This window comes from Babylonia areolata, chromosome 26 (assembly GCF_041734735.1).
Source record: "Babylonia areolata isolate BAREFJ2019XMU chromosome 26, ASM4173473v1, whole genome shotgun sequence".
Classification (NCBI taxonomy): Eukaryota; Metazoa; Mollusca; class Gastropoda; order Neogastropoda; family Buccinidae; genus Babylonia; species Babylonia areolata.
The window spans coordinates 23,728,815-23,755,236 of record NC_134901.1 but is presented as its reverse complement, the minus strand read 5'-3'; the positions used below and the strand labels follow the sequence as shown (position 1 = coordinate 23,755,236).

Sequence of the window (26,422 nt, the reverse complement as noted above, 5' to 3'; positions counted from 1 at the left end):
GAACCTGGAAGTCAAAGCCCACAAACAAATAAGATTTATACCAATACATTATAATAGCACTCTGTGTGTGAGAGAGAGAGAGAGAGAGAGAGAGAGAGAGAGAGTGTGTGTGTGTGTGTGTGTGTGTGTGTGTGTGTGTTGTATGTCTGTGTGTGATGTGTGTGTGGGAGGCCAAAGGGAGAGGGATGCAAGAACACATCTGTTGCATGTGCAATTTTTTTGTAAAGTGTGTATGTGCTCATGTGCATCTGTGTGTGTGGGTGTATGTGAGCAATGTGCAAATATGAGCAAGCAGGCACATGTGATTGCATAGTGATAGATGCATGTGGGAGCATGGATACATAGGTATGAGTCAATATTCATTAATGCACCTATATATCTATATATACAAATGAATGATACACTACAAAATGGTAATCCAAGCCTTTTTTTTATCAGAAAGTAGTTGTTTCTTGAAATGTGGCCACAAAGAATCTTCCAAGGAACAACATATGGAGGGAGATAAACTGAACTGAACATATAGCAGAGTGGACAGGAAAACCAAGTAACAGCAGAGATCCAGGCTTTGACACACAACAAACAGACCTGGAGGAATCTGGTGAATGATTCTTCTGTGCGGCACGCCACTGACCGAGATCAAGGAGAACAACAAAAAGAATTTTTTTTATCAATTTTTTTTTGTTCCTTTTACAGGGCTGTGGGAGATGGTTCTTTTTTTAAGTTTTTCCTAAACTGTATACACCACCACTGAGTCATGAATAAAATATATAGATAAAACCCCTTCCTGTCAATAACATACTGAAAATTAGATATCAAATGCTCATTTTCTTTCTCCCACAGAAAAAGATATGCAGGTGAAGGGCAGTAACTTTTCCACAGCAACCAGTGGCCATACAATGTTGTGCTCTCCCTTGATGCATAGCCTTGAGGGCAATTGTAGTGAGCATTTCGTGATAACATAATTTTACCAAACAGACTCAACAGACAAGATATGACTGCAAATATTGTCATGTGATTTTTTTTTTTTTTTCCAAAAACTGGACACAAGAATAAATGAGGACACAAAATAACAATACATTAAAAGCAAGGACCAAAAAATAAAAATAAAAACAAACCTTTAGTTTTTAATGTTGGTAGGCCAGATCATCAAGTAACAGTTTAAAGAGCACTTATAAGTTATAGTATACACAGACTATACTCAAAGGCGTAAAAATCATCTTTTAGACATGCTTCTCATAAATATAATTGAAAGGTTTCCTTTGATGACCACAATTTAAAAAAATATGAAAAGACAACAACAACAAAAAAAGACAAGCATTCTCCCCCCCCCCCCCCCCCCAAACAAACACACATACACACACAAAAAAACTAAGAAGAAAAAAAAATTAACACAAAAGTAAAGAAAGACAAATATTTCCTACTAACCACAGGTGGTTAGCAGCAAAGCTTGCTGTTGTTGAAGACATTATCTGATGACAGTCATTATGACCGGTTCGTCAGTGGTTGGAATGATATCATGATAAGAAAAAAAATAGCGAATAAAAATAAGCAGGAGCAAGGAGCACACCCAGGAGACATACAAGAAGAAAAGACAGACAGACAGACAGATCTATCCACACACACAAGCTGTTGCTTCTTCACCTGCAGTGATGGGCTCTGTCGGGTTTGATGCTGACACACTTGGGGCACTTGAACACCACCTCCCCGTCACGCAGCCCCATCTTCAGGATGTTGTCCCGTGTGGCGTTCCCCTTTGGCACTGCTCCCTGCACACCCAATCAGCAGTCATGATGACCCTGCGGTAATGCATCTTCCTAGGAAACAAGAGAGTCTGAGCAAACAGGATCAAATCCTGGAATGGCCAGTATTTTCTCTCCCCGTCCACTACAGTGATGATGGCCCAGCAGTAACACGTCCGCCTAGGAAACGAGAGAGTCTGCAGGCACAGGATCGAATCCTGCATTGGCCAGTATTTTTCTCTCCCCCTCCGCTAGACCTTGAGCGGTGATCTCTGGACACAAGTCATTCAGATTAGATGATAAAAAGAGGTCCCATGTGTAGCCTGCACTTACTTAGCACACATAACATTTATCATTTATTGATCACTGTTGCTTGTAACCCAGCCAAGTGGATAGGGCCACATCAGGGGTGAAAATACTGCCAATAAAGACCCCGTACAACCTCCAAAAAAAATAATGAAACAATAATGGCAATAATTAAAAGCCTGAAAAAGATAACTTGGCATAAATAGTCACATTCAAGCGCACAAAGCATAAGACATACCTCCAACATTGACTATTCCATCAATTTTTCGACAGAATATTAAAAAGAAGGTAACTTGAACACAGAAATAATAATACACAATGCATATAATTTCATGCAAGAGGCATACAAAAATGTTTGCTGGCAACTCACATGTCCAACAAGCAAAAACAACACAACATAGTAAGAATACTCAATCATAAAGTCCAGAAAAATGACAAAAACAGAACAAAACAAAAATCAGGGATGTCTAGAAAAAAAATTCAAGACGAACTGAACAGAATGGCAGAAAATTACAAAGGGAAAAACAACAGAAGAAAGGTTACAGACCAGAAACAAAGAGATTGATTGATATGGATCCTTATATAGTGAGAGACCAAGCTCTAAGCACTTTACAAACACAGGGTCATTTGCACAACAGGCTGCATACCTGGGTAGAGCTGACTGACAGCTGCCACTGGGCGCTCATCATTCATTTCCTGTGTCATTCAATCAGATTTCAGGCATGCACACATACACACTCAACTCCCCTCCCCCACAAGTGCCCTCTCCAGTGTTGTCTGGAAACCAACATAGTTGCAACTTAGAAATCAGGAATTGGTCTGTCAGTTCACACACATATATAACAGGCGCAGTCAGTAGCCGAGTGGTTAAAGCGTTGGACTTTCGATCTGAAGATCCTGGGTTCAAATCTCAGTAACGATGCCTGATGGGTAAAGGGAGGAGATTTTTCCAATCTCCCAGGTCAACCTCAGGCATGCCTACCCCCAAATTTGCTTTTCAGCAAAACACGCATTAGAATCAGGGACAGGGTATTATTTTATGGAACATCTCAGCAAACATACACAGTCGGTGCTTACCCGCATCTGCATTGGTCTTGCCAAAGTTACTTATCTGGTCACGGAAATCGAGCGGACTTTCACAAAATGGCTTCGGTACTGTTTGGACAGTTCCGGCTTTTCATGAAGTGGCTTCGGTAATATTTGGCAGCATTTTCCATAAATCTTAACCACGTGTCTTTGGCAATCCAAGGGTGCACTTGCACCCACTAGATACTTCGGAAAAAAATGTTACGGTCGATCTTTTTACTTTCTGGGACATGCCGCAAATATCCGTATTTCCGGGACACCATATCCATTTTATCAATTTTCCAGGACAAATATGGGCCCTTGTAACAGTAGACATGCCTGCAACCTATGTGCAGACCTGTTAGTGCCTGAACCCCCTTCGTGTGTGCACACACGCAGAAGATCAAATACGCACGTTTAAGATCCTGTAATACATGACAGCACTCAGCAGGTTATGGAAACAAGAACATACCCATCATGCACACCCCCAAAAACAGAGTGTGGCTGCTTAAATGGCGGAGTAAATGAACAAACTGTCTTACACATAGAATGTTACATGTCTGTATGATAGTGTGTACATGTGTGTAACTGAAACCTGATTGAATGACACAGGAATCGAATGACAAGTGCCCAAAATGGCAGCTGTCAGTCAGCTCTACCCAGGTAGCTGTGCAAATGACTCTAGTATGGAGGATCAAATTTGCTGGTCTGAAAAACTTACCGGGTCTGTGAGCATGGCACGTAAATGGGAGGACAGAGCCATGAAAGCGAAGAAATTGTAGATGATGGCATTGAAGAAGTTGTAGGGAGAGAAAAACTGGGGCAGCAGCATCACAATCATCACAACATACTCAGCATACAGCAGAAGCAACCACGTAATAACAGCGCAAACCTGTAACATAACAGTCCATCAATTTGTACAATCTTAAAAATCTAATATTAAAAAAAATACATTGCTCTAAAACAGTATCAGCATGTGATCTCCCAAACAACAGCCAAAGTAAGTTCTACCTTTTTTTTCTTTCCTTTTTTTTCTCAACTCGCACTTGCATTGAATTATCATATTGTTTCGGTGTTTGTACATCTTCAAATAGTATGTGTAAATCTCATTAATGATAATCTATTTCATATATTTATTCCTTAACTGATTTATTTGTTTCTAAAAATTCATTTCATGTTCTGATCGATCATTGAATGACTGATGCAATAAGTTGAATAACCACATAAATTTTGTCAATTTGAAATATGTTTTAACATCACACACACGATACTACTGATACTGTGATAGTCAATGCTTTACATCAGTACATGGTCAGAAATCTACAAATCAAAAATTATCCATAAATTTCACTTTTAATCCTTTATGGACTGTGGCTACATTTCCTCCACATAGACATTAGACCAAAATCGCACAGAGAAATTTATCTGCTTGACAACAAAGTTATCCAGCCTACTGTCCTTGAGTAGCAAATATTAATGTTACAACAGTTAATTAATCATGATCAAAACACACATCTTTAACTGACCAGGATTTTTTGTTGTTGTTGTTGTTGTTTGTTTGTTTGTTTGTTTTTTTAATATTGTTTGTTTTTAAAGGGGATTCGATCACTTCTCTGAAATCAACAGTCCAATGTTTTTGGAATCACCACTTCATGCATAATCATAATGTCACTAGTAGTAGTACAAAACATGTGAAGTGATGAATGACCATGTAGTGTGTTTATTTTATATCATCCCTCATGTTTTACACAATAAAACAAAGACATAATATATATATATATATATATATATATATATATATATATATCTATATATATATTAATCATTATGTGTGTGTGCATTTCTATCATAAAAGCTTCCATATTAATTATTACATATATTTCACACAAAATCACACCAACAAGACAGAAACTTTGTACCAGACCCAAAGATAAATCACTGTACATCAGAAAGGTCTCACCTTTGCACCACCATCATATGTAACTGAGTACACCATACAAGATTGTGACAGCAGGATGAGATCTATTAATGTAACATGAAAGCTACTGAAAAAAGCATCACCGATTAATTACAAGAGCAAAATCCTTTGCACAATAAAAGAGCCAGCTCTGCAAAATTGAGGAAACACTAGATCAGCAATGCAAAAAAAAAAAAAGAAAATTAAATCCTTTGCAAAACTTAAGATTAAGAATACTGACCAAAGCAAACAAATAAATTTCTCAAAAGTGACTCATGACTCCCACACGACACCTGAAAAAGGCTCTGCTGCAAAAGATCAAAGCTCATGAAAAACAGCTCAGAGAGGTACTAGTATTTTTGTTTCCAACATAACTGCTTTTTGAAATGCAGACTACTGCTGATCATTCTTCACTTTCAAAATCATACGTGTACATAATTTGCAGCTTACCAGTCCACAGATGTCCTTGACAAACCAGACTTTGCGCAGCCATGGTCCAGAGAGCCCAAAGATCCTGCAGTAGGGTGTGCAGTCAATGGTCGTTACACCATCAGGTACTGGCTTCTTCGCTTTGGGTGCTGCTTTTGATGCCCCACCCTCCATCCTTCCCTGATCGCTGCACAGAATAAATAAAAATCATCGTTATGTATCAATTGAAAATGTAACTTCGTTATGTATCAACTGAAAATGTAACTTTTTTTTTCTTTCTTTTTTTGTTGAGAAAAACATGTATGACTGTGAGTGATTTCATAAGCTTTTGAATAAGAAATAAACAGCTCAGGTTTCACAATGAACAGATATTGTTGTATTATCAAACACACATATAAAAAAATAAAATAAAATAAAAAGATATATATATATATCCATAATCTAAGATTTTGTAATGAATGTGTAATGCTATTTAATGTAGATTCACAAATAAAAAACATAAAAGAAAAAGAAACCACTTCACTAAACTCACAGTTTACTGTTGAATATATATATATAACACTTACAGTCTCTCATGTCAAATCTAGTCATACTCATACTGGAATCATACATAGTAGTAGTAATATTAATACTGTAAGTGTAATATTACTCAAAGTTAATGCCTCCAAAATGATTTGTAAAACCAAAGCTTGCTCAAGGTGAAGGTCACTTTAGAAAGTGTATGAATGTGTGTTTATTGTATGTGGATGTGTGTGTGAGCGCGCATGTGTGTGATTTTGGTTTTTTCTGTTTGTTTGTTTTTCAATTCCATGTTGACTCCTATTCAATATTCTCATCCTCTTGCATGCTTCCAATGGGTTCATGTCAAAGTCAGCTGATTCGTCATGAAGTGCTGCTAAATTTTACATGGTGATCATCTGTACGCAAACTTAAAATTCGAGCTTTTCTTCTTTTTCTTTTTTTTCTTTTTCTTTTTTTCTTTTGGAAGTACTAAAAACAAAAAAAAACAAAGACCCAAGACAAGGCCTAACTGAACACCACTGAAGTACTGGTTCATTACTGCTGGGTGGCCTCATAGCTCTTTGTCTGGCCATCTGGCATTTTACAAATTACAGAAGTAAGTGACGAAATTAGTAAGTAATAGCACAGGAATAGGGCTGTAAGAATAGTGTCACCAGTCGACTGGAACTTAAAGTAACTAATGGGGACATGAAGCAGAATAGCTTTAAGCTCTAAAAACCTGGCAAATGGATAAGTAATACAGAACCATGCATTATAATTCATACCAGACATATCTGCACATTATAGCAAGTATAATTTTTATACTGATTTAAACTATCAGCAAGGCGCAACACAGGGCACTGCCACATTGGGCTAGGAGTAGGAGTATGGCTGCCTACATGGCAGGGTAAAAACGCTTATAAAAATTATAAATAAAATCCCACTCGTGTACATGTATACAAGTGAACTTGGGAGTTGCAGCCCATGAATGCAGAAGAAGAAGAAGAAGAAGAAAAACCCAAACAAACATCCATGTAACTAACTGCAAAGAACCCAATAAATTTTACTGGATCCAGAGCCTCAACAAAATAAACCGTTAATGATATGGAAAATATACAGCTTTGTCCGAACTTATAATTCAAGTCCTAACATTGGTATTCTATATGATGAAAAGATTTTTCTTTCACTACAGTACACTTATTGACTTAATCAAAATTTGGTATTGGCAGACAAGGGATTTCCATAGAAAATAAACTTGTCAAAGTGAATAAGTGCTTTACTATCACTGCTCAGTTTACCATCTTTTTATGCACTCATGACCAGCCATGACTACACTGTATTACAGTAATAGCTTGACCATCGTGTCTGTGGCAGATTCCTCTATATCTGTGGAATTAGGCCTACTACCACATGTACAATGTTATCTACTGAAGATGATTAAATAAAAATGAATATTATAACGAAGGTCACATATCAAGTGGTTTGTGTATCACACACTGACACTGGCTAGGAACCGGAACCTTCATTAAGGTAACTGTGAAGCGAATGCATACTTTTATTGCTTAGTGGCTATTTAATGGTTGGCAACACTGAAATATGAATACAAGATACAGTATACACAGTCAAATATTGAAATAAACATTATGTGACAAGCACAGCACAAGTGTGCAGTTCATAGCCCTTATTATTTCTCCACAAACACAATAACGAATAACCAGAATACCAGTACTTACGCAAAGCCATCAACTGTGTTTTCCATGGTCCCTACAGTGCGATGCATTCATAGTCCGGACGCAATATCTTGTCTTTTGATCCAATTGCCCTTAGAAACAAAAATCATAATTCCAGAGTGTACGCCGCCATAACAACAACAATTGATGACACGAAATAAGGAAGTCACTTTGTCGTGACGTACTATGCACTTCCTGTTCAGTACCGCAAACAAGCAGCATGGTCGACGTAAGACTAAGCGAAGCAGAGAAAGTGTTCATCATCCACGGAGTTCAGGTAGATGCTCTAGACTATTGTAATAACTGATGGTTTAAAAAGAATAGCTTCCATCCGGAGCCATTATGAACTTGCATAACCTGCATCCTGAGTCCGGTCTATGTAAATGAAATTCGGAGAGAAAACATAATGAAGCAGATATTTTGTTAACTCCTTCCTTTTATTATTCAACTTAGTGAAAGTAACATTACAAACACAGAAGAGATTATTTAAATGTGATTTTGTGCCAGCTATGATGTCAGTGCAATACTGAATATATGCTGCATCCTTAGTGATTTGGGGTACTATTCCTAAGAACACACACACACACACACAAAGTGGGCACACACACAAAATAATGCTTTCAAAAGAATTATATCTTGGAAGTAAGGAACTGCATCATTGATAAGGCGTGCTGTATGTGCATAGTCTCACCAAGTTATATTTGTATGCATGTACTTCTGTTTGGAAAGCTTTCAGAGTTCCAGTATATATCCAAGCTATTGACCTCACTGTATTGAACATAGGGTATTTGGGCAAGAGGTGGAACAAAATGAAACACGCACAGATCAGTGCTTCAGGAAAAGTATCTGCTCCTATGTGTGTGGCAGTTAACTGCAAGGAAAACATCCATTCAGTAAAGTACATTTTGTTCATCAAATGGCAGCTCTTTCAACCATGTTCATCAAATGGCAGCTCTTTCAACCATCTATCTAGTTATATGCACTAATGCAGTGACAATCTTCCTATGGACTAAATGTTTAAAAAATACAAGGAATTTTATTGCAAAATGTTTATTTACATTATGTTATCTATTACAAACATTTCCTAAATCAGTAAATGATGTCATTAGTTCTCACCTGCTCTCTATTGCTGTCATGGATTTGAATGGCCTCTCCCCAGACATCCCACTTTTACATCACCAGCACCATGTGAGCAGGGTGTGATACTGTACTGAGAATGACAACCAGTTTTTTCTTCTTCTTTTTTTTTCTTTTTTTTTCCCAGCAACACACAAGGATTGACCAAACAGTGACAAAACAAGAGACTGAGTGCCATGCTCAAAGGAGTGTACCATTAGAATGATTAATGGATTTGGAGGAGTTTATCTTGTGAAACCTTTTCAGGTTATAGAGGCAGAAATGAGTAGATTTGTATTTTATTGTATTGCATTTCATTATATTGTGTTCAATAGTATTATATTGTATTGCATTGTATTGCACAGCACCAAGGAATCACCCCGAGCTTTATGAAGCCTCTATGTCATTTTGCCAGATAATGTTGGCTTCATTATTGCCTTTGTACCATTACTCTTTTTTCCATTTTTAAACAAAACCACATTTTTTACACTCCTGCACAGCAAATGTGTTGTGTTTGCCATCAGTGCTTTTCTTTTCTTTTTAATCTAGCTTTTATACTCAGGCTCAGCATATATAGTGAATGTGCTGTGTTTTCCATGTGATAGGAAAACTTCCGTGAGGATGGACGCAGTAATGATGAATACAGACAGATGGATCTGGAGACGGGACTGATGCCCAATACCAGTGGTTCAGCAAGACTGAGGCTGGTAATGCAATCAATGTAATCTGCATGTACAGCAGACCTGTTTTTCTGTATGATTGTGTATCACTATCAGTGAGATAGTGCAACACTTTGAAGGTTTTTTTCCTTCATTGCATTTCATGATTGAGGCATTGTCTCAGTGTACTCTAATATCTAGTTGATTAAGTAAGATACTGCCTTATTGCCTGTAATAATCTTTGGAACACTGTCTCTCCTTGCGCAGCAAATATTATTTTGATTCATTCAGAATAATGTTTTGATAATAAAAGTGTTTTAATGAATCACAGTAAAAAGTCATTGATTTTGGTGTGGTTCAGTTCAGTTACTCAAGGAGGCGTCACTGCATTCAGACAAACCCATATACGCTGCGCCACATCTGCCAAGCAGATGCCTGACCAGCAACGTAACCCAACACGCTTAGTCAGGCCAAAGTGGGCATTTGCAGATCACAGTAAAAGTTCATTGATTTGGGTGTGGGCATTTGTGAGTATGATAATGAGAAGAAGGATGTGATTGAATTTTGCTTTTACAGAAGTGATAATGTTGTTTGTATCAACTCATATGAACATGTATGTATGTTATTGCTCAGGCCAACACAGAGATACTAGTGGGAGTCAAAGCAGAACTAGAAGAACCCAAACCTGATCAGCCTGACGCTGGCCGTTTGGAGTTTTTTGTGGACTGGTAAGTCATTTACTGATCATTTTGCCTGTCTGTCTGTCTGTCTGTCTCTCTCTCTCTCTCTTTCCCTCTCCCTCTGTCTCATTCTGTCTGTCTGTCTGTCTCTCTCTCTCTCTCTCTCTCTCTCTCTCTCTCTCTCTCTCTTTCTCTCTCTCAAGCTACCTATCTTTAGAAAAATCAGTTTTACTCAGCATCCATTCTGCCAGATGATAAGAAAGTTTGCATGTTGGTGTAAAATGGTTAACTCTTTGATTGTGATTCCTCTTTGTCTTTTAAGTTTGAGAGATTTTTGTATGTGTGTATTTATCTTTAAAATGCTTTGAAAATGAAAAAAAAAAAAAGGAAACTGTTGTGAAACAGTTCAGACAAACAGTTGAAACATAGTTTGTCAGGGTTCCTTCACACACCCACGCATGTGTATGATGCTGCTGTTGTTGTTAGTTGTGTTTGTTTATTTGTTTCCATGCTCAGGTAGAATGATTGAGCTTCTGTTTCAGTTTCAGTAATAAATGATAAGAGAAAACATATGAATATGTATCGTATCAAGTAATTGTGTGTGTGTGTGTGTGCAGGCACATGATTGTGAATGTTTTGAATAGATATCATAGTTTCATACTAATATTGTGTGTGAGAGAGAGACAGACAGACAGACAGAGAGAGACTGCACAGTGGTAGGGAAGACAAATAATGTACAAATGTGTCGGGTTTTGTAGCAGGAGTGGTAAGATATATTTCATCTTTGTTGCAGTACATGTATAAAAAGAATATAAAACCCTTGCTGATTCTCTTTCTCTTTTCTTTCCTAGTTCTGCCAATGCAACCCCGGAGTTTCAAGGGCGAGGAGGCGAGGAACTGGCCACAGCAATCACCAATCTTTTGTATCGAGCATACAGTTCTAGCACAGTGTTAGATGTCTCCTCCCTCTGTCTGCTTCCCGGGAAATACTGCTGGGTTCTGTATGTGGATGTTGTGGTGAGTTTCCCAGAAAATAACTGTTTTGTTTTTTTTTTGGGGGGGGGTCTTTGTGTAGATGTGGTGAGTTTCCCAGAAAATAACTGTTGGATGGGGTGAGGGGTCTTTATGTAGATGGTGAAGTGAATTTCCCAGGAAATAACTGTTGGAGGGGTGGGGTGTGTGGTGTCTTTATGGAGGGGGCATTCTTTGTGTGTATGTGGTGAGTTTCCCAGAAAATAACTGTTGGTGGGGGTGGGGGTCTTTATGTAGATGGGGGGGAGGTGCGGAGGGGTGGGGGGTTGTATGTATGTTGTGGTGAGTTTCCCAGAAAATGACTGGTTGGTGGTTCTTCATGTAGATGTTGTAGCAAATTTCACTGTTGGTTTTATTTGTTGTTGTAGTTTTTTTTTGGGGGGGTGGGGGGTTCTGTATGTACATGTTATGGTGAGTTTCCCAGAAAATAACTGGTGGGTGGTTCATCATGTAGATGTTGTGGTGAGTTGCCCAGAAAATATGTTTGGGGAAGTTCTTTTTAGTGATGTTATGATTATTGTAGATGCACTGTTACCTCAAAAGTATCATCTGCTAACATCTGTATGCATGATTTGCATTGAGATGTCACATCTCTTACATGTCTTCATGAGGTGCAGAACCACTACATTATTTTGTCAGTCTATTGCGTTCAGTTTTTGTGTGTTTTTTGTTGTTGTTGTTGTTGTTTGTTGTTGTTTTTGTTCGGATCACATGAATTTTAAGTTAAATTCATCTAAAAGTTTGTTCTATGATTGCAGCTTATTGTGAGTTGAATGGTTCTGTTGTTTAAATTTTGATATTTTATTTATTTGGTAGGTTCTACAGTTTTGTATCTTACTCACATACAGGGCTGGGAAAGTGGGGTTACAGGAATACTTTCCTTTTTTTCTTTTTTTTCTTTTTTTTGTGTGTTTGTTTTTGTTTTAAGTGAGAGTATGCTTGGTTTTCTTTCTCGTGAGAGCTATTAGTCTATGGTTGAAATATTTTTGTGTGTACATTTCAGTTACTGGAGTGTGGAGGAAATCTTTTTGATGCTGCTTCCATTGCTGTCAAAGCAGCTATTTTCAACACCAAGTATGTAGTGTTACGTGTGAACATGTGTGTATCATTGTGTGTCACTCTGTGTGTGTGTGTGTGTGTGTCTGTCTGTCTGTCTGTCTGTATCTGTGTGTGTGTGTGAATAGAATCATAGAATAATATTTATTTGTCATATGTTATAAATTGATTCATTTTTATGTTTATCAAATGAATGGTGCTAGGAGAATGCTTTACAAAGTGGTGACATTTAGAACAGAGCACGGAATGATAATTGCTGAATTGTAGAATGTTATGAAGACATTTTCACAAAAAATACACTCACACAAAAGTAAACGTTTGTTTGATTGACCCTTATTGAATAAAACCGGTATATATGGAATAGTCCAAACACTGTGACACCCCCTTGAGTACCTGAACTGAATATATGTCACTGATTTAGTGGACGGTGCTATGTGACATGGCAACACACCATCTTAGATTATAAAGCTAAGATTTACATTGTGCAATCAGAACACACATCACGTGTTAAGGCCAGACACGGTAGTACAAAAACGTATGAAATAAACTTGAAGTTTATGGCTTTCTGTGACATGGTATGCAAAGATATTGGACCAAACATGTCTAAAAAGGTCATTTTGTGCAATTTGTCATGACGGTTTCCATGGAAACGAATCCAAAATGGCTGACAAACAAAAAAATTAAAAGCTTAGAACTTCGGTACCTTTATAGATATGTTATTTCTGTTTGTTTTATTTGATTTATTTTTTATTTGTTCTTTATTATAGTGCAGTGATATTTTGGAATTTGAATAAATACATTTATTATAATTTTTTTGTTGAAATGTGTATAAATTCCTTGACATAATTTTTTTCAAATGAGTGTATATTCATTCTTTTACTAGTACTATACAAACCACCGCACTATAATAAAGATGAATACATAAAGAAAGAAAGTACCAAGTTTGAACATGCTATCTTTTAAAGTTTTTGAGCATTATCATTTTGAAAAATGGTATTACGAGGACAAAACACAAAAATGAGAAAACAGGAAAAGAAAGAGATGTGCTTGTACTCACAAGAAATCACACATGTTGATGCTGTTTGAAGCTTTATTTAAGTGAATATAGTGTCCAGATGAAACAGACTATAAAGATTAGGTGTTGAAGAAGCAAATTATGCGAAAAAACGAAAATCACAAAAAATCATGATTTTGGTCAAAATTTCACTACCGTGTCTGGCCTTAAGATGGAATAAGCAGTGGAAAAAAAAGGATCACTTCCATGCAGAAGATAAAGACAAACTTTATACAATAGTTTTGCAGAAAAGATAGACAAGCTTTGTACAATATTTTTGCAGAAAATAAAGACAAACTATGTGCAATATTTCTGCAGAAAATAAAGACCAACTTTGTACAATAAATAAAACTCAGAAGAGGAATAAAGGGATTGTCATGTAAAACTTCATCCACACAAACTCTTGAGTGCCCCAGGATGGAAATTTCCATCCCTTTAAGTGTGCAAAAAGTGCCGCAGGATGGCATTCTCTGTCTGCATCATTGTTGGATTTTTCCTATCACAAAATCACTCAAATCATGTGGAACTTGTCTTAGCTGGATAATGTGTTGATCTTCCTTTCAAGAAAGATATAGGTTGTGTATACTTTTTTCAGTAGTTTACATGCTAGATTTTCTTTTATAATTATTACCCGTGTGACCAAAAAATCCCTTGGCATATAGTTGTCACTGAGCTTGAAATAGGCTTGGCATGGAAAGGATTAAGACATTAAGTTCAAGTCAGAACAAACGTTACTACAACTGTTAACTGTATTTGATTTTGTGTATGTGTGTGTGTGCTTGTTATATTAGAAAGGAAATACATTGAGAAAGAATGGTGATTGCAGAATCCCGAGTGTGGTGGTGAGAAAGGAGGAGGGAGGCGAGGAGATAGAGTTGGATGTGACGGATGACCCTTATGATGCCAAGCGTGTCAATGTGTCAGCCGCACCAACCATCGTCACCGTCAGCAAGGTAAAAAGATGATAATAAAAAAAAACTTCACTGCTTTGTTAGCTTGGGTCAGTCTGATTGATTTGCTGTTCTTGTGCCCTAGCCTTGTTACTTCTTTTTCTCTTTCCCCTCTCTCTCTGTTGATTTCTCTCTCCACCACAGGTTGTTGTTTAGTTTTTGGTTTTTTGGGGGGGGGGGTTGTAGGGGTCACTTTTTTTACATCTCAGTTTAGTTTCATTGAAATTCATGTATGGTCAGTTTCAAACATCTAGCTGTTAAGACATCCATCATATACTTAGTATATATAGATATAGATATATATATATATAGAGAGAGAGAGAGAGAGATAAATCAGGACAGGACTTTCTGTAAGATTTTCTTGTTGTCCTATCCATCTGCATCTGTATTGCGACATTCCAAATAAAAAATAATGTTTAAAACAAACAACAATGTGTGCTCGGTAAAAGGGGTCAGCATGGGCTCATATTTGAAACTGGAAAGTGAATTTTTCTCCTTTTTTTTCTTTTTTTTTTTTTTTTTTTTTTTTTTTTTTTTTTTTTTTTTTTTTTTTTTCAATAATGTCTGTTCACTTGTTGCCCAGGTGAAGTGATTCATTTACATTATACTTCATGGAGATTTGAAGCTGCTTCAATGACTGTACTGAGCAGGGTTAACCCATTCAACCCATGGGAGCGTACAGCCACAGCAGGTTCCCCTGCTTACTGATGTGGAAAAAAACAGAGAAAATATATTGAAATTGACCATTTTTACCCCTCCAAATTGACATGGGGACACAGCTGGAAATGCTGTATAAGTTAGTTCCCTTTGTGGTTTGTGCACATGTAGGAAGAACATGTACACCATTTTAATGAAACAGACCTTGACGCCAGGGCAGTGCTCTGGTGCAGGGCTGAATGAGTAGAAAGAGATAAAAGAGGGATGACAGTAACAGTATCTAGAGCTTTTGTGTGCTTTGTGCACCAGCTTCTTGTGCTTTGCACATGTGAATGTGTTGTCTGTAGCAGAATGTGATGACACTGGTCACCACAGTGGTGGGAGATTTGATTTAATGATCTCCTTACTCTTAAACGGTTTTGTTGTATCTTATACCAGTCCTGACTGCAAGGAAACATAAATTATTCTAAGCCTCTTACAGATCTTGATCAAGACATGCCGTGTACTGTTTATGGCTTCATGTTTCTATACATACTGTATGATGTATCACATTAAAGTAAAACTGCACCACATTATCCTTAAATGTTTTCTGAATGCAGTGTTCACACACATGCAGAGCAACATCCACCAGGTTTGGCAACACAAAACGTGGGAAAGGTTGTGATTCAGCATAAATGTGAATTCACTTCCAGCAGACAAGGGCTAAGATGTCCTCATTATTTTACAGCTGTAATGCAAAACAGAATTCCAGGATTGAGTGCAGGCAAGTTAATGTCTTAATTTCTGATCATATCCAGATAGGTCACAATCATGCAGTGGATGCGTCCCAGAAGGAGGAAGCTTGCTGCCTGGCACGTCTCATGCTGGCAGTGACAGAGTCTGGTTCTGTGGCTGCTGTGGTGAAGGAGGGTCAGGGGTCGTTAGATCCTGACAGCATCACAGAAATGATGCAGGTATGGTGTCAAACTACTTGGTGCTGTTCCTTCGTCCCAATTGTGTGTGATGTTGCACTGGTCTTTGTCTCTTTTTTTTTCCTGTTCTCCTCTGATCCATCTGTGTACTTTGGCAGATTTAGTGTGACGAGTTTGACACCATTTACTGCATGTTGCATCTTGGAGCAATTACAAGGACACTTTGATATCAAGTTTCTTTTGTTTCTTTTTATTCATTCTACATGTCCACCTTTTTTTTTTTTTTTCTTTTTTTTTTCTTTTTTTTTTTTTTGGCGTTTGTTTTGGGGGTTTTTTTGAACAGCACGTGTGTATGAGATTGAGTGTATGTGAATCACCAAGCTCTGAAAAGATAACACTGACTTGCTGTCAGGAATTCTTCCACCCCCTTCCCAAATTATTGACATATTAGAGAACTGTCATCAGTGTTTAGACCTATGAATTGGCTAAATGCATGGCATACAATTTTTTTTCTTTTTAATGTAACTTGCTATAGCCCCAGTACTATTTAAGTACACCATTTATTATTCAAAAGTACTGTTTGAGCACAACTCATATATCAGCAAGGGAGTAAATGTGAGCACAAGATGCAGTGATATTCAGTGCATTTCATATAATCCCTAGTAAATTTGGTACATCATCAGTTGTATTGTTTATTGTTTTTTTGTTTTGTTTGTTTTTTTCTGTTTTTTGTTTATTTGCCAGAACATAATTCTCTGTATGAAATTGCTGAAGTAGATATATATTCTGCAGTAAGACAATTGTTGTAATTGATTTTAGGCTAAAGTTCTGATAGCCTTTAAGTTTTACAGCCATTGGGGCAGTGAATTCATATCCAGTGTCTAGGACTTGGCACAGGAAAGTGAGGCCCAGTCCTCTCCTTCTGCCATTCTTATCTTTCCTGAGAAAGGGAGTGGAGTGATGGTCTAGAGGTAACGCGTCCGCCTCGGAAGTGAAAGAATCAGAGCGCGTTGATTCGAATCACGGTTCAGCCACTGATATTTTCTCCCCCTCCACTAGACCTTGAGTGGTGGTCTGGACGCTAGTCATTCCGATGAGACGATAAACTGAGGTCCCGTGTGCAGCATGCACTTAGCGCACATAAAAGAACCCACAGCAATAAAAGGGTTGTTCCTGGCAAAATTCTGTAGAAAAATCCACTTCAATAGAAAAAACAAATAAAACTGCATGCAGGAAAAAAATATTTTTAACAATGGGTGGCACTGTAGTGTAGCGACGTGCTCTCCCTTGGGAGAGCAGCCTGAATTTCGCACAGAGAAATCTGCTGTGATTAAAAAAAAAAAAAGAAAGAAAGAAAGAAATACAAATACAAAATAACTGAAGTCGGGTACACATTTATACCTCGGTGGAGTGAAGAAAATCAAGGGTAAAAGTTCATTTCCCAAGGAACAACACCATGCTAAAATATGGCTTCAAACCCTGATCCCAGGTGAACACTGGACCACAAGTGCAACGCCAGACTGCCATGAAGCCTCCCTAATTCCCTTGAACAGTCATATATGTCTCCTCCATCCATAAAGGCATAAACCTCATATCACTACCAGCTTTCTCTTTTTTACTTTTCTTCTTTCTTTCTTTCTTTTTTTTTAATCTACTTTTTTCCCCAAGTGTTGAAATAAGTGAATGCATACCCACCAAAATGTAGTGAACACACAGTAAACCTATGGAAAACATTAATGTTATTCATGTCATTTGCTCTTTTCTTTTTTAATTTCTTTTTAATCTCGGGTCTGCAGTTGGTTATTGTTGAAATCATAGCGAAAAGCAAATACGTAAATCTGTAGAGTCTGCCTTTTTTTTTCTCTTTTTTTTGTGTGGGGGGGGGGGGGGTTGTTTGTTTGTTAATTTTTCAATAACAACTTTTGCCGGTGAAGAGGACTGAGGTGAGGAGATAAAAAAAGAGATGATAATTAGTGATAATTAGTTATTTGTTGTGCTTGTTTCAGGTGGGGCACAAGGTGGGCAAGCAGGTGAATCAGAAACTGATAGAGCGGCTGAAGGAGGAGGAACAGAAAGGGCCGAAACGCAAAACTGTGGGCTTCCTCAGATAGTACTGACAGTGTGACCACTGGGCTTCTTGAAATATTTTTACAGTGCCAACACTGGGCATCCTGAAATAGTACACTGTGACCACTGGACATCCTGAAATGTCATAGAGTGGCCACTGGGCATCCTGAAGTATTAGTGTGCAGTGTCAACTCTGGGCGTCCTTCAATTCACATGGCCAACAGAGACTGAGGGCATCTTCAGGACAGTGCTGAATGACCAGATTACAGTTCCCACATTTCTTCAAGATCTTTTTTTTTTTATGGAGGGGGGAGGGAATTTGGGGAAGGACTGGGGGGGTGGCTGCTGCTTATAGCCATGCCTGTCACTCAGGGCTGTATCATGGCTGTTTCGTAAAGATGCTTGCAACGTTCATAAACCAGAATGCAAAAGACATTACAGTAGCTTCTGGGATTTGATTAAAAAAAGACCTGGTCTTTTGAAAGGTAGCATTTGACACAGGTACCTGGGGACCAAGCATTTGATTTTTACCTGGCACAGCAACTTCAGCATTTTTTTTTTTTTTTTTAAAGGGTGGTTTTTTATTGGAAGATGAAAAAGAGAAGAATATAGATTACAGAGAGTATACTACATGAGATTGTACACACACAGACACAGAGAAACACAAAGACAGACACAAAGTGAAAATGAAAGTTTAATTGTTGTGTAATAAAATGTGTAGATGCCATATAAATATACACAGGTATTCACACTGTGAAAGGATGCAAACACAAACTGTTTATTACAAGGTCCCTCCAGTCCCCTCATTACTTATACTGAAGCCCATTGGAATCCTGTATTCTGTGGTGCTGTTTTCATATTGCCTTTCTGGATTGTGAGGTTCTCCAAACAACCCCAGTGTTGAGCGTCACCTTGCGTTGTCCACACTGCCTACATTTCACACTGCCTCTTGGCCAATCTGCAGCATCATCTGTTTGTGACCAACTTGTAAATAAAGTTTCATGACAGTTTCAAAGCTTGATTAGTGGCCTGTTACTTCACTTTTTGGCTCATGTGTGTGTTATTACACACAGTGCGAGTCCATGTAATAACCCTATGATTTGTCTGTCAGTGTGTAGACATGTATGTGTGTTTGGTAAATGTATCTGTAAACTTCATGGTAAACTTATCTTTGTGCATGTGTTTGTGCTGTATGTGTTTGTGTACTGTGGTAAGTTTATCTGTAAATTGTGCCTATGTGTTTGTGCACACATGTGCTTACAAATGTGTGTGTGAACACAGATATGATCAGTTGGTAGTATTTTTTAAGAGAAACACACTATCACATACACATGCATAAAAAAAGTCAACAATATGAATGTGTCATGTGTCAGTTTTGAATTGAAACATGACTGAAAGTGGCAGCAACCTCCTGAACATGTATCTGAGATGATATCATCTCCCCAGCTGAATACAATGATGATTATGGACACTCATTCAAGCCAACTTAACAGAAAAAAAAGTAAAATACAAATCATCAAGACTTTTTTTTCCACATATTTTATCCATCATGGACAATAAAACAATGTGAATGGACAGCGTGAGTTAATTTATGAAAAGTTATCTAACGAACCCAAAACTATAATTAAAATAAATTTATATAAGCAGATCATCATGCCATGAAAATTACTTGCGACTTCTCCCTCTTTTTGTTAATGATGAATATACATAACTACATTTGATTTTGTTTTTCTAAATTGTCTTTTCATAGAATTTTAGATTTAAGTAAAATCGTCAAACTTACGTCAAGTCATACATAAGCTCTCTTACCAATGAGCTGATCTAAAGCTACTATCACAAAAATTAACGAGTCTGTATCCACAGTCTTCTGTCACACTGAGAATTCATCACACATTGACTATAAAGCACTCAAACAACACACACACACTCGCAACACACACACACACACACACACACATTCATCATCCTAATGCACACAACAAACTAAAAGACTTTGCTTCTTCTATGACGACGAAGATGCTGAAGGGGCAGCCTTCTGCCCTCTCTCCTCTTCAATCTGCTCCTTCTCCAGCTGTCGCTCTGTCTCGTCGATGTAGGCTGTGGCCCTGCACCGCTGTCCAGTCACCGGGTCCACCACTGCCCCCAGCTCAAACACCATCTCCTTGATGTTGTGGCTGACCAGCGGGGTCAGCTTCTCTGGCAGCTGTTCCAGCAAGACAATGTCGCCAATCTTGGTCTTCAGCTTCTCATCCACTGCCCAGTAGTGTTTCCGTGTGTTGAAGTACTGAAAACATGATCCAGGGGAAAAATTACGAAAGGCTTTCATGAATATGAATCAAGGGTGTTCCATTTTGACAAATCATATATATATATACACACACACACACACACACACACACACATAACGAATCTATAGAAAAGAAAAGCTTTTAAAATTTAAAAAAAAACACAAAAAAAACCAGGAATCACTAACATCATCATTTTAAGTGAGTTCTGTTGAGGGATGCATTAAAGAATGACTGTACTGAGATTTGAATATTTGACAACCACACCACTATGTAGCAGGAGTTGGGAAGTTTGTTTTGATTGATTTTTTTTTTTTTTTTTTTTTCGTTGGGGTGGGGGGCAAAGAGGGGGCTTATGCTTGCTTGTTTTCCCATCTTCTCCACCATTACAGTAAAGTGGCATAACCCTCGAAATCGTCTCCAGCACAAATTCATGGCATCACCCTCATACTGCTTATCCAAAATCCCCCATACCAAGCTGCACCGGGGCTTGTTCTGTCATAACCTCAGCACCAGCAGTCTAATGTTACATCACCATATAGCCAGACACCAGAGAAACCCTGCACCCCCATGGTGTTCAGCTATGCATGTTCTGATTCAACATACACAGGACATCACCAGCTGGGACCCCTAGTGACAACAGTCCTCATGAATATGCCTTGCCACTTCTGCTTCTATGGTTTGTGACCATAAAAGCAGACAAACTGTTTATCTTAAACTCAAAAGGCATAGCAACTGATGAATCAGAAGAAAGAAACTATTCAGCTGAAGTTCACAGTCTCCTAGACTAGTGTCCTATGGAGTCAGAAAACAAAACAGTAGAACAGTTTCTCAATCTCAGTTCCTAATTTTACTGATAACATCACAAAGTGCAGACTAATCTTTTTTGTTTGTTTATGTCAAGTCCAATCTAAATTTTAATTAGCAGTAAGGCCAGATTTCTACATTATATCAAAGAGGAAAAGACAGGAAGATGAAAAAAAAAAAAATATGGAATGAGTGCCTTGCTTGTCGAACTGGAAGAAACAAATTAACAGCTGCCTGACTGATATAATCCCTTAACAAATATAACAGCCTGCATCTGATGGTCTATGAAATTTTGCTTGAACTGAAGTTGTATGTCATTCTGACAATGTTCCTGCATGTAACGCTTAATGTTCTCAAACTAATCACTGTCAAATCACAGCATCTACAGGTACAAAAGTTATTAAGACATCAAACTGAAAAGCTACGGGTGTAATTTCTGTCAATATTGCATAGATTTATCAGTACACAAAATTTGCAACAAAGGCCATAAATGTATAAATTTATATGGAGCTTCAACCACCATCAATTGAATGGAAAGATGGGAACTATCAGACAAGGGACATCCAAACAGACTGTGTACACTTTATCATTTTATAATAACTCAGTATGAGTACATGAGCACAACTCCAGGACAGCAATCTTTAATCTTCAAACTGAAAATAGTGAAATACAGTGTGACCTGAAATAAAACTTGAATATTGTTTAATATTCGCCAACAGACTTTCTTAAATAGTAACCATTGTGTTTGTGTACACATATGTGCAGATGTTGCAGGCAGGCAGGCACACACACACACACACACACACACACACACACACACACACACTGCCAAAGCAAAGCCCATGACCAAGACTGCTTCCCACAACTGATATTTTCAAAAGATCCAGAACACCTGACTGTCACAGCAAGATTTTCAAAAGCTATCAATCAATAAATTATGATGAATGGTGTATGTAGTTAAACATTATGCCTTCAGTTGGCATGTGACATGACAATTATTTGTTCGTATATAGAAAAGGGGCCTGTAAGCCTTTTCTTCTGTTACTTGGCTACTTCTGTGAAAAAAGTTGCTCCTGTAAAACTCGTACCTAACCTGAAACATCTGCTTCCAAGGACGCGGGCTGGTGAACGGCTAACATGAGTGAACTTAGTGTGGGTTCCTAATCCTGCCTTGCCACTTCTGCTTCTATGGTTTGTGACCATAAAAGCAGACAAACTGTTTATCTTAAAACAAGTCCAAATGTTTGAAAAACTGAAACTAAAAAAGTAAAAACAGCACTAAAATTAGTAAGACTAAAAATCGTCTGCCATCCACTGACCTTGTTCAGATTTTTGTCCAGCTTCATTTTCAGACACCGCACTTTGACGAAGTCTTGACGCATGGCGCCGCGTTTCATCACCTGGCCAATAACGAGTTTCCCCCAGTGCGACATTACGAAAGTTTGGCCGCTGTTAGAATTCTGGCACTTTTCTCCTCGGTGTTTTCAGTTCTCAGTTCATCACCATGCGAGTTTTTCTCCAAATGTACCGGAAGAAGTCAAGGGAGGTTACTTTGAGGCACACAAAAACAAGACTGACCCGATGACCTTTTCACTTTCACTTTCACTGCGTTGACGGCCACAATCATCAATTTGATTTTTACGCCGTCCCTTTGGGACGATAGGGGTTGGTTGTTAAGGGGGGGCTTGGGGGGTCACTCTAGAAGTGTCTGTGTGTGTGAGAGCATGGTCATAATTATATACTTACTTGTGCCAAGTTGTGGTACCCTTACTTATTCAAAAGTCCGTGGTGTGAGAAACAATGCGGGAGTGGGTAGTGCGTTTTTGAGTGATAGACACTATAGGAAGAATTCACAACATAGATACAAGTATCTCATAATTGTAGTGTCCATGCTCACAAGAATATATAGAATATGGTTTGTATGTAGGTGGGTTGAGTAAGGTGGGGTGCGGATTCCAAAAACTAAAACATGGCATGAATGTTTATTCCAAAGAATAAAACATGAAGAGAAAACGTCCCACTGCAAAATTGATTCCAAAAATTCAACTACAATAGAAACTAGATTTCAAAAAAGAAAAAGACAGTATACCAGAAGTGGCTAGTACCACAGACTGATGACTAGGAGGTTCAGGTTTGAACCCCATCAGAGGCAAAAATCATTGTGTGTCGTTTCAGTCAGCTGTGGCCAGTTCCCACCCAATGGTGAATGTTCAAGGGGCTCAAATGGGAAAACTCTAGGGCCATACAGTGGAGTGCCACTACGCATGCTGCTTTGAGAGGGTTGCTCAAATTTCCTGACCAGCACTGTATAGCTGTCTGTATCTCTCGGGCCCAGTTTACGTCAGGATAAATTCTGAAAAACAGCATCAAGTACAGTCATAAATTGTCACACAGACCCAAACTTAATGGACCCCCACAGCAGAATCAACATCCTTATTTATAATCGAATAGAACAACTGTTCCAAATTGTGTAGCCTTTCATGCCCTGCTGTCATGGTAACCAGTTTCAGCTTCCCCGTCACTCTTTTATTTTTGTGCATGAGTTTCTGTCAGCGTTTTCAGTGTTGACCAGCAGATTCCTGAGGCACAGTTGAAGATTATGAAGAATTTAGTTCTCTTTGCTTGCGTTTCATGTGTATGTTGGAATGTGGAAACTGTTTAATGAAACAAATTTTGACCCCAGGCACAGGGTTCAGTGAAATAGCAGGCACACTAATGAGAAAAACAGAAAGGGGAGAAAAGACAAATTTCATGCATTTATGTTTGGAGGAGTTACTTTCTATCAACAAAGCAATATGTGAGACTTCAGTTCTCTCTCTCTCTCTCTCTCTCTCATTGACCTATGACAATATTTTCCCTCTTTTTTTTTTTTTTTAATATATCATACAAGCATGCTTCCTTTAGTAAAGTATACATTTTTCTTCCACTTTAGCTATGTGTATATCTATCAGTATATTGATGTATCCATATTCGCTGTACCATCATATGGTGTGTGTGTATATATATATATATATATATATATATATATGTTTGTGCCTTTTTTTCTACGTATCTTTATTACCACCATGCTTATTCCTTTATTTAGTATTGTCGTGTAGACCCTGTGTTATTGATGGGACTGGATGCAAAAAAAAGAATACCTTTCTCTCTCACTTCGTCTCTCCCCATTCTGAAGGCACAAATGTATCATGCACCTGTCTAGTTCTGTTGATTTGACAGACAATTAACTGCATATTTTTATGGTCTTTTATTTTTGTTGCAATCAATTGTGCGTGTGTGTGTGTGTGGTCTAATTTAGGACAAAAGATTTAGAAAAACAACAACAAAAAACGTGTTTGTGTGTACGTGTGTGTTCTGTTTTTGGGTTGTTTTTTTTGTTTTTGTTTTTGTTGTTGTTGTTTTTTTTAGCGGGGGGGTCGGGGGGGTTCATTCTTTAGTTTAGTGTCTTTCCACTATCAGTGATATTAGATTAAACAAAAAGAAAAGAGAAAAAAAAGGAGGGGGGGGGGGGGGGGGGGGGGGGGCAGCACAGGAAAACAGTAAAGGTAGAAAACTACCAAAAGGCATAACTAACATGCAGTTACATTTAACAGTAATAATTCAATAATGACAACAATAATTAGAAACCATTAACGCAATTCTGAAGTACATTAAAGGAATATAGAAATAGGGTTATGAACTAATGCCTGTGAAAGTTTGACCATAAGAACCTTGTCAGAAATAACTTTCCAAAAATCATCTGCAGAATAGTTATTCTCTTTGAAATACTTGGGCAAGAAGGTACGTAACTGCGGACAGTGAAACAATGATGCAAGCTGAACTGCTTACCACAGATGCATGTAACATTTTTACTATACTTTGTCTTCAGCACATGAAGTTTTATATGGAAGAAAGTAGAGGTTATTAATCTTGTATAGCAAGGTGATGGATTCGGTATTTTTTCTTTAATAATATTCTCGGGGAATAATGTCCCTTTATGTTTTTGGAAACTTTTCCTTCCATCAGTTATGAAATCGATCCCATGCTGATTTTTCTAACAAAGTGTATGCCTCTTTTATGGAAAGACGGACATGTATTTTTGTCGATTTTTCTGAATCTTGTGCTCTTCTTTTAGCTGCTTTATCAGCAGTTTCATTGCCATGAATGCCCACATGAGAAGGCACCCAACAAAAACTGACCTCAGTCCCTTTAATCATCAAACAATGTACCAAATGATTTGCCTCAATAACTAAGTCAGGTCTTGTTTCAAGGCTAAATAATTCTAGAGCATAAGGTACTTATTTGGAATCAACAAAGAATGCTATTTTCAAGAAAACTATTTGATGGTTCACTAAGTAATTCGGAGCTTGTATAATAGCAATTAGCTCAGCACTGAATATGGAAAGATGTTTTCCAATAAATTAAGATTTTTCAACTTTAAAAGCAGGAATACAGAATGCCGTTCCAGCATTTTTGTCATCAAGAACAGATCCATCTGTAAATATATGGAGATGATTCTGATATTTTTCTTCTATATGAATTCTGGCAGTACTTGTCATGATATTTATGTTTTCTTCTTGTTTCAGAATAAGTGATACCAAAATCTGCTTTCAACATTTCCCAAAAAGGAACAGGAGTATGAAGTGGTTTTGCAGTTAACTCTTTCATGTTAACATCAGATTCTTTTCACAAATTTGAAATGTTAGTTGCAACTGTTTCTTGTGATGAAATGGCTTTAGCTCTTTTAGGAAAATCAGTGTCATATCTTACTGTCAGTTCATCAACAATGAAATTTTTTGTCATTGAAGTGTATCTCACATCAAATTTTGCTGTTGCTAACTAACGATGTTCATTTAAAGGAAGAATTCCAGCTGTTTTGTATGTTTCCTGGTTGGATGCATGAGAGGGCAGTCGAAGAGCAATTTTGATAGCCTTACAGTCTACACTTTGAATCTTTTGTAATAGATATCTAGGTGCACTGAAAAATATTTCTTGTGCATAGCCTATCTTAGATCTTACAAGGGCCACAGAAAAATGAATCAATGTTTGTGTGTCTGAGTCTGTGTCTGTGTCTGTCTATCAGTCTGTCTGACTGAGTTTGAACCACATCAGAGACAAATTTCAGTGTGGGATTTTCCAGCCCATTGCTATTTCTATCTCCATGGACCTCAGATGGGAAGACTGACATCAACACCACAATACTGAGTGCAATCCACTTCATGGATATGTTTTTTAGAGTATTCCTTAAATTCTCTTACTAATTAACGCTGCAGGCAAAATGAAATAAACAGTTTGGTTTCAAGATAACGTTTTTTATGTAATCTTACACACATATTTCTTTGTTATTAATGAAAAATTTGAAGTCACAAGACTTCTATGTACATATAGTGTATATATGCATTGAAAGTGATTTTTTTCTTGCTTTTGAAATGGCTCTGTCTT

The 26,422-nt window shown here is 37.7% G+C and overlaps 3 protein-coding genes across 3 annotated transcripts in view; 1 reads left to right on the top strand and 2 right to left on the bottom strand.

Annotated features, from left to right (window-relative positions):
- Positions 1–7,854, bottom strand: part of LOC143300369 (palmitoyltransferase ZDHHC3-like) — a 44,852-nt gene extending 36,998 nt beyond the window's left edge. The window contains exons 1-4 of the mRNA XM_076613982.1: positions 7,731–7,854; positions 5,518–5,683; positions 3,832–4,002; positions 1,642–1,766 (exon numbers count right to left, since the gene is read on the bottom strand). Coding sequence (XP_076470097.1) covers positions 1,642–1,766; positions 3,832–4,002; positions 5,518–5,683; positions 7,731–7,777 — 509 coding nt within the window. The 5' untranslated portion in view covers positions 7,778–7,854. The remainder of the gene's footprint in view (positions 1–1,641; positions 1,767–3,831; positions 4,003–5,517; positions 5,684–7,730) is intronic.
- A 76-nt stretch (positions 7,855–7,930) lies between these two features.
- LOC143300155 (exosome complex component RRP42-like) lies at positions 7,931–18,924 on the top strand. Its single transcript, XM_076613698.1, has 8 exons — positions 7,931–8,004; positions 9,449–9,550; positions 10,136–10,230; positions 11,034–11,199; positions 12,218–12,288; positions 14,151–14,277; positions 15,729–15,884; positions 17,849–18,924. The coding sequence occupies exons 1-8, from the start codon at positions 7,948–7,950 to the stop codon at positions 17,951–17,953; spliced, it is 879 nt and encodes a 292-aa protein (XP_076469813.1). The 5' UTR covers positions 7,931–7,947; the 3' UTR covers positions 17,954–18,924.
- LOC143300156 (small ribosomal subunit protein uS17m-like) lies at positions 18,586–22,536 on the bottom strand. Its single transcript, XM_076613699.1, has 2 exons — positions 22,321–22,536; positions 18,586–20,193 (listed from the first exon to the last, which is right to left on the bottom strand). Exons 1-2 carry the CDS (start codon positions 22,432–22,434, stop codon positions 19,912–19,914), a joined length of 396 nt encoding a protein of 131 aa, XP_076469814.1. The 5' UTR covers positions 22,435–22,536; the 3' UTR covers positions 18,586–19,911.
- Positions 22,537–26,422: the final 3,886 nt, after the last annotated feature.

Coding starts and splice junctions, on each gene's coding strand:
- LOC143300155 (XM_076613698.1), top strand. CDS start 7,948: ATGGTCGACGTAAGACTAAGCGAAGCAGAGAAAGTGTTCATCATCCAC. Junction 14,278..15,728: donor CCATCGTCACCGTCAGCAAG/GTAAAAAGATGA, acceptor GATCATATCCAG/ATAGGTCACAATCATGCAGT. Junction 15,885..17,848: donor GCATCACAGAAATGATGCAG/GTATGGTGTCAA, acceptor TGCTTGTTTCAG/GTGGGGCACAAGGTGGGCAA.
- LOC143300156 (XM_076613699.1), bottom strand. CDS start 22,434: ATGTCGCACTGGGGGAAACTCGTTATTGGCCAGGTGATGAAACGCGGC. Junction 20,194..22,320: donor TGGACAAAAATCTGAACAAG/GTCAGTGGATGG, acceptor TCATGTTTTCAG/TACTTCAACACACGGAAACA.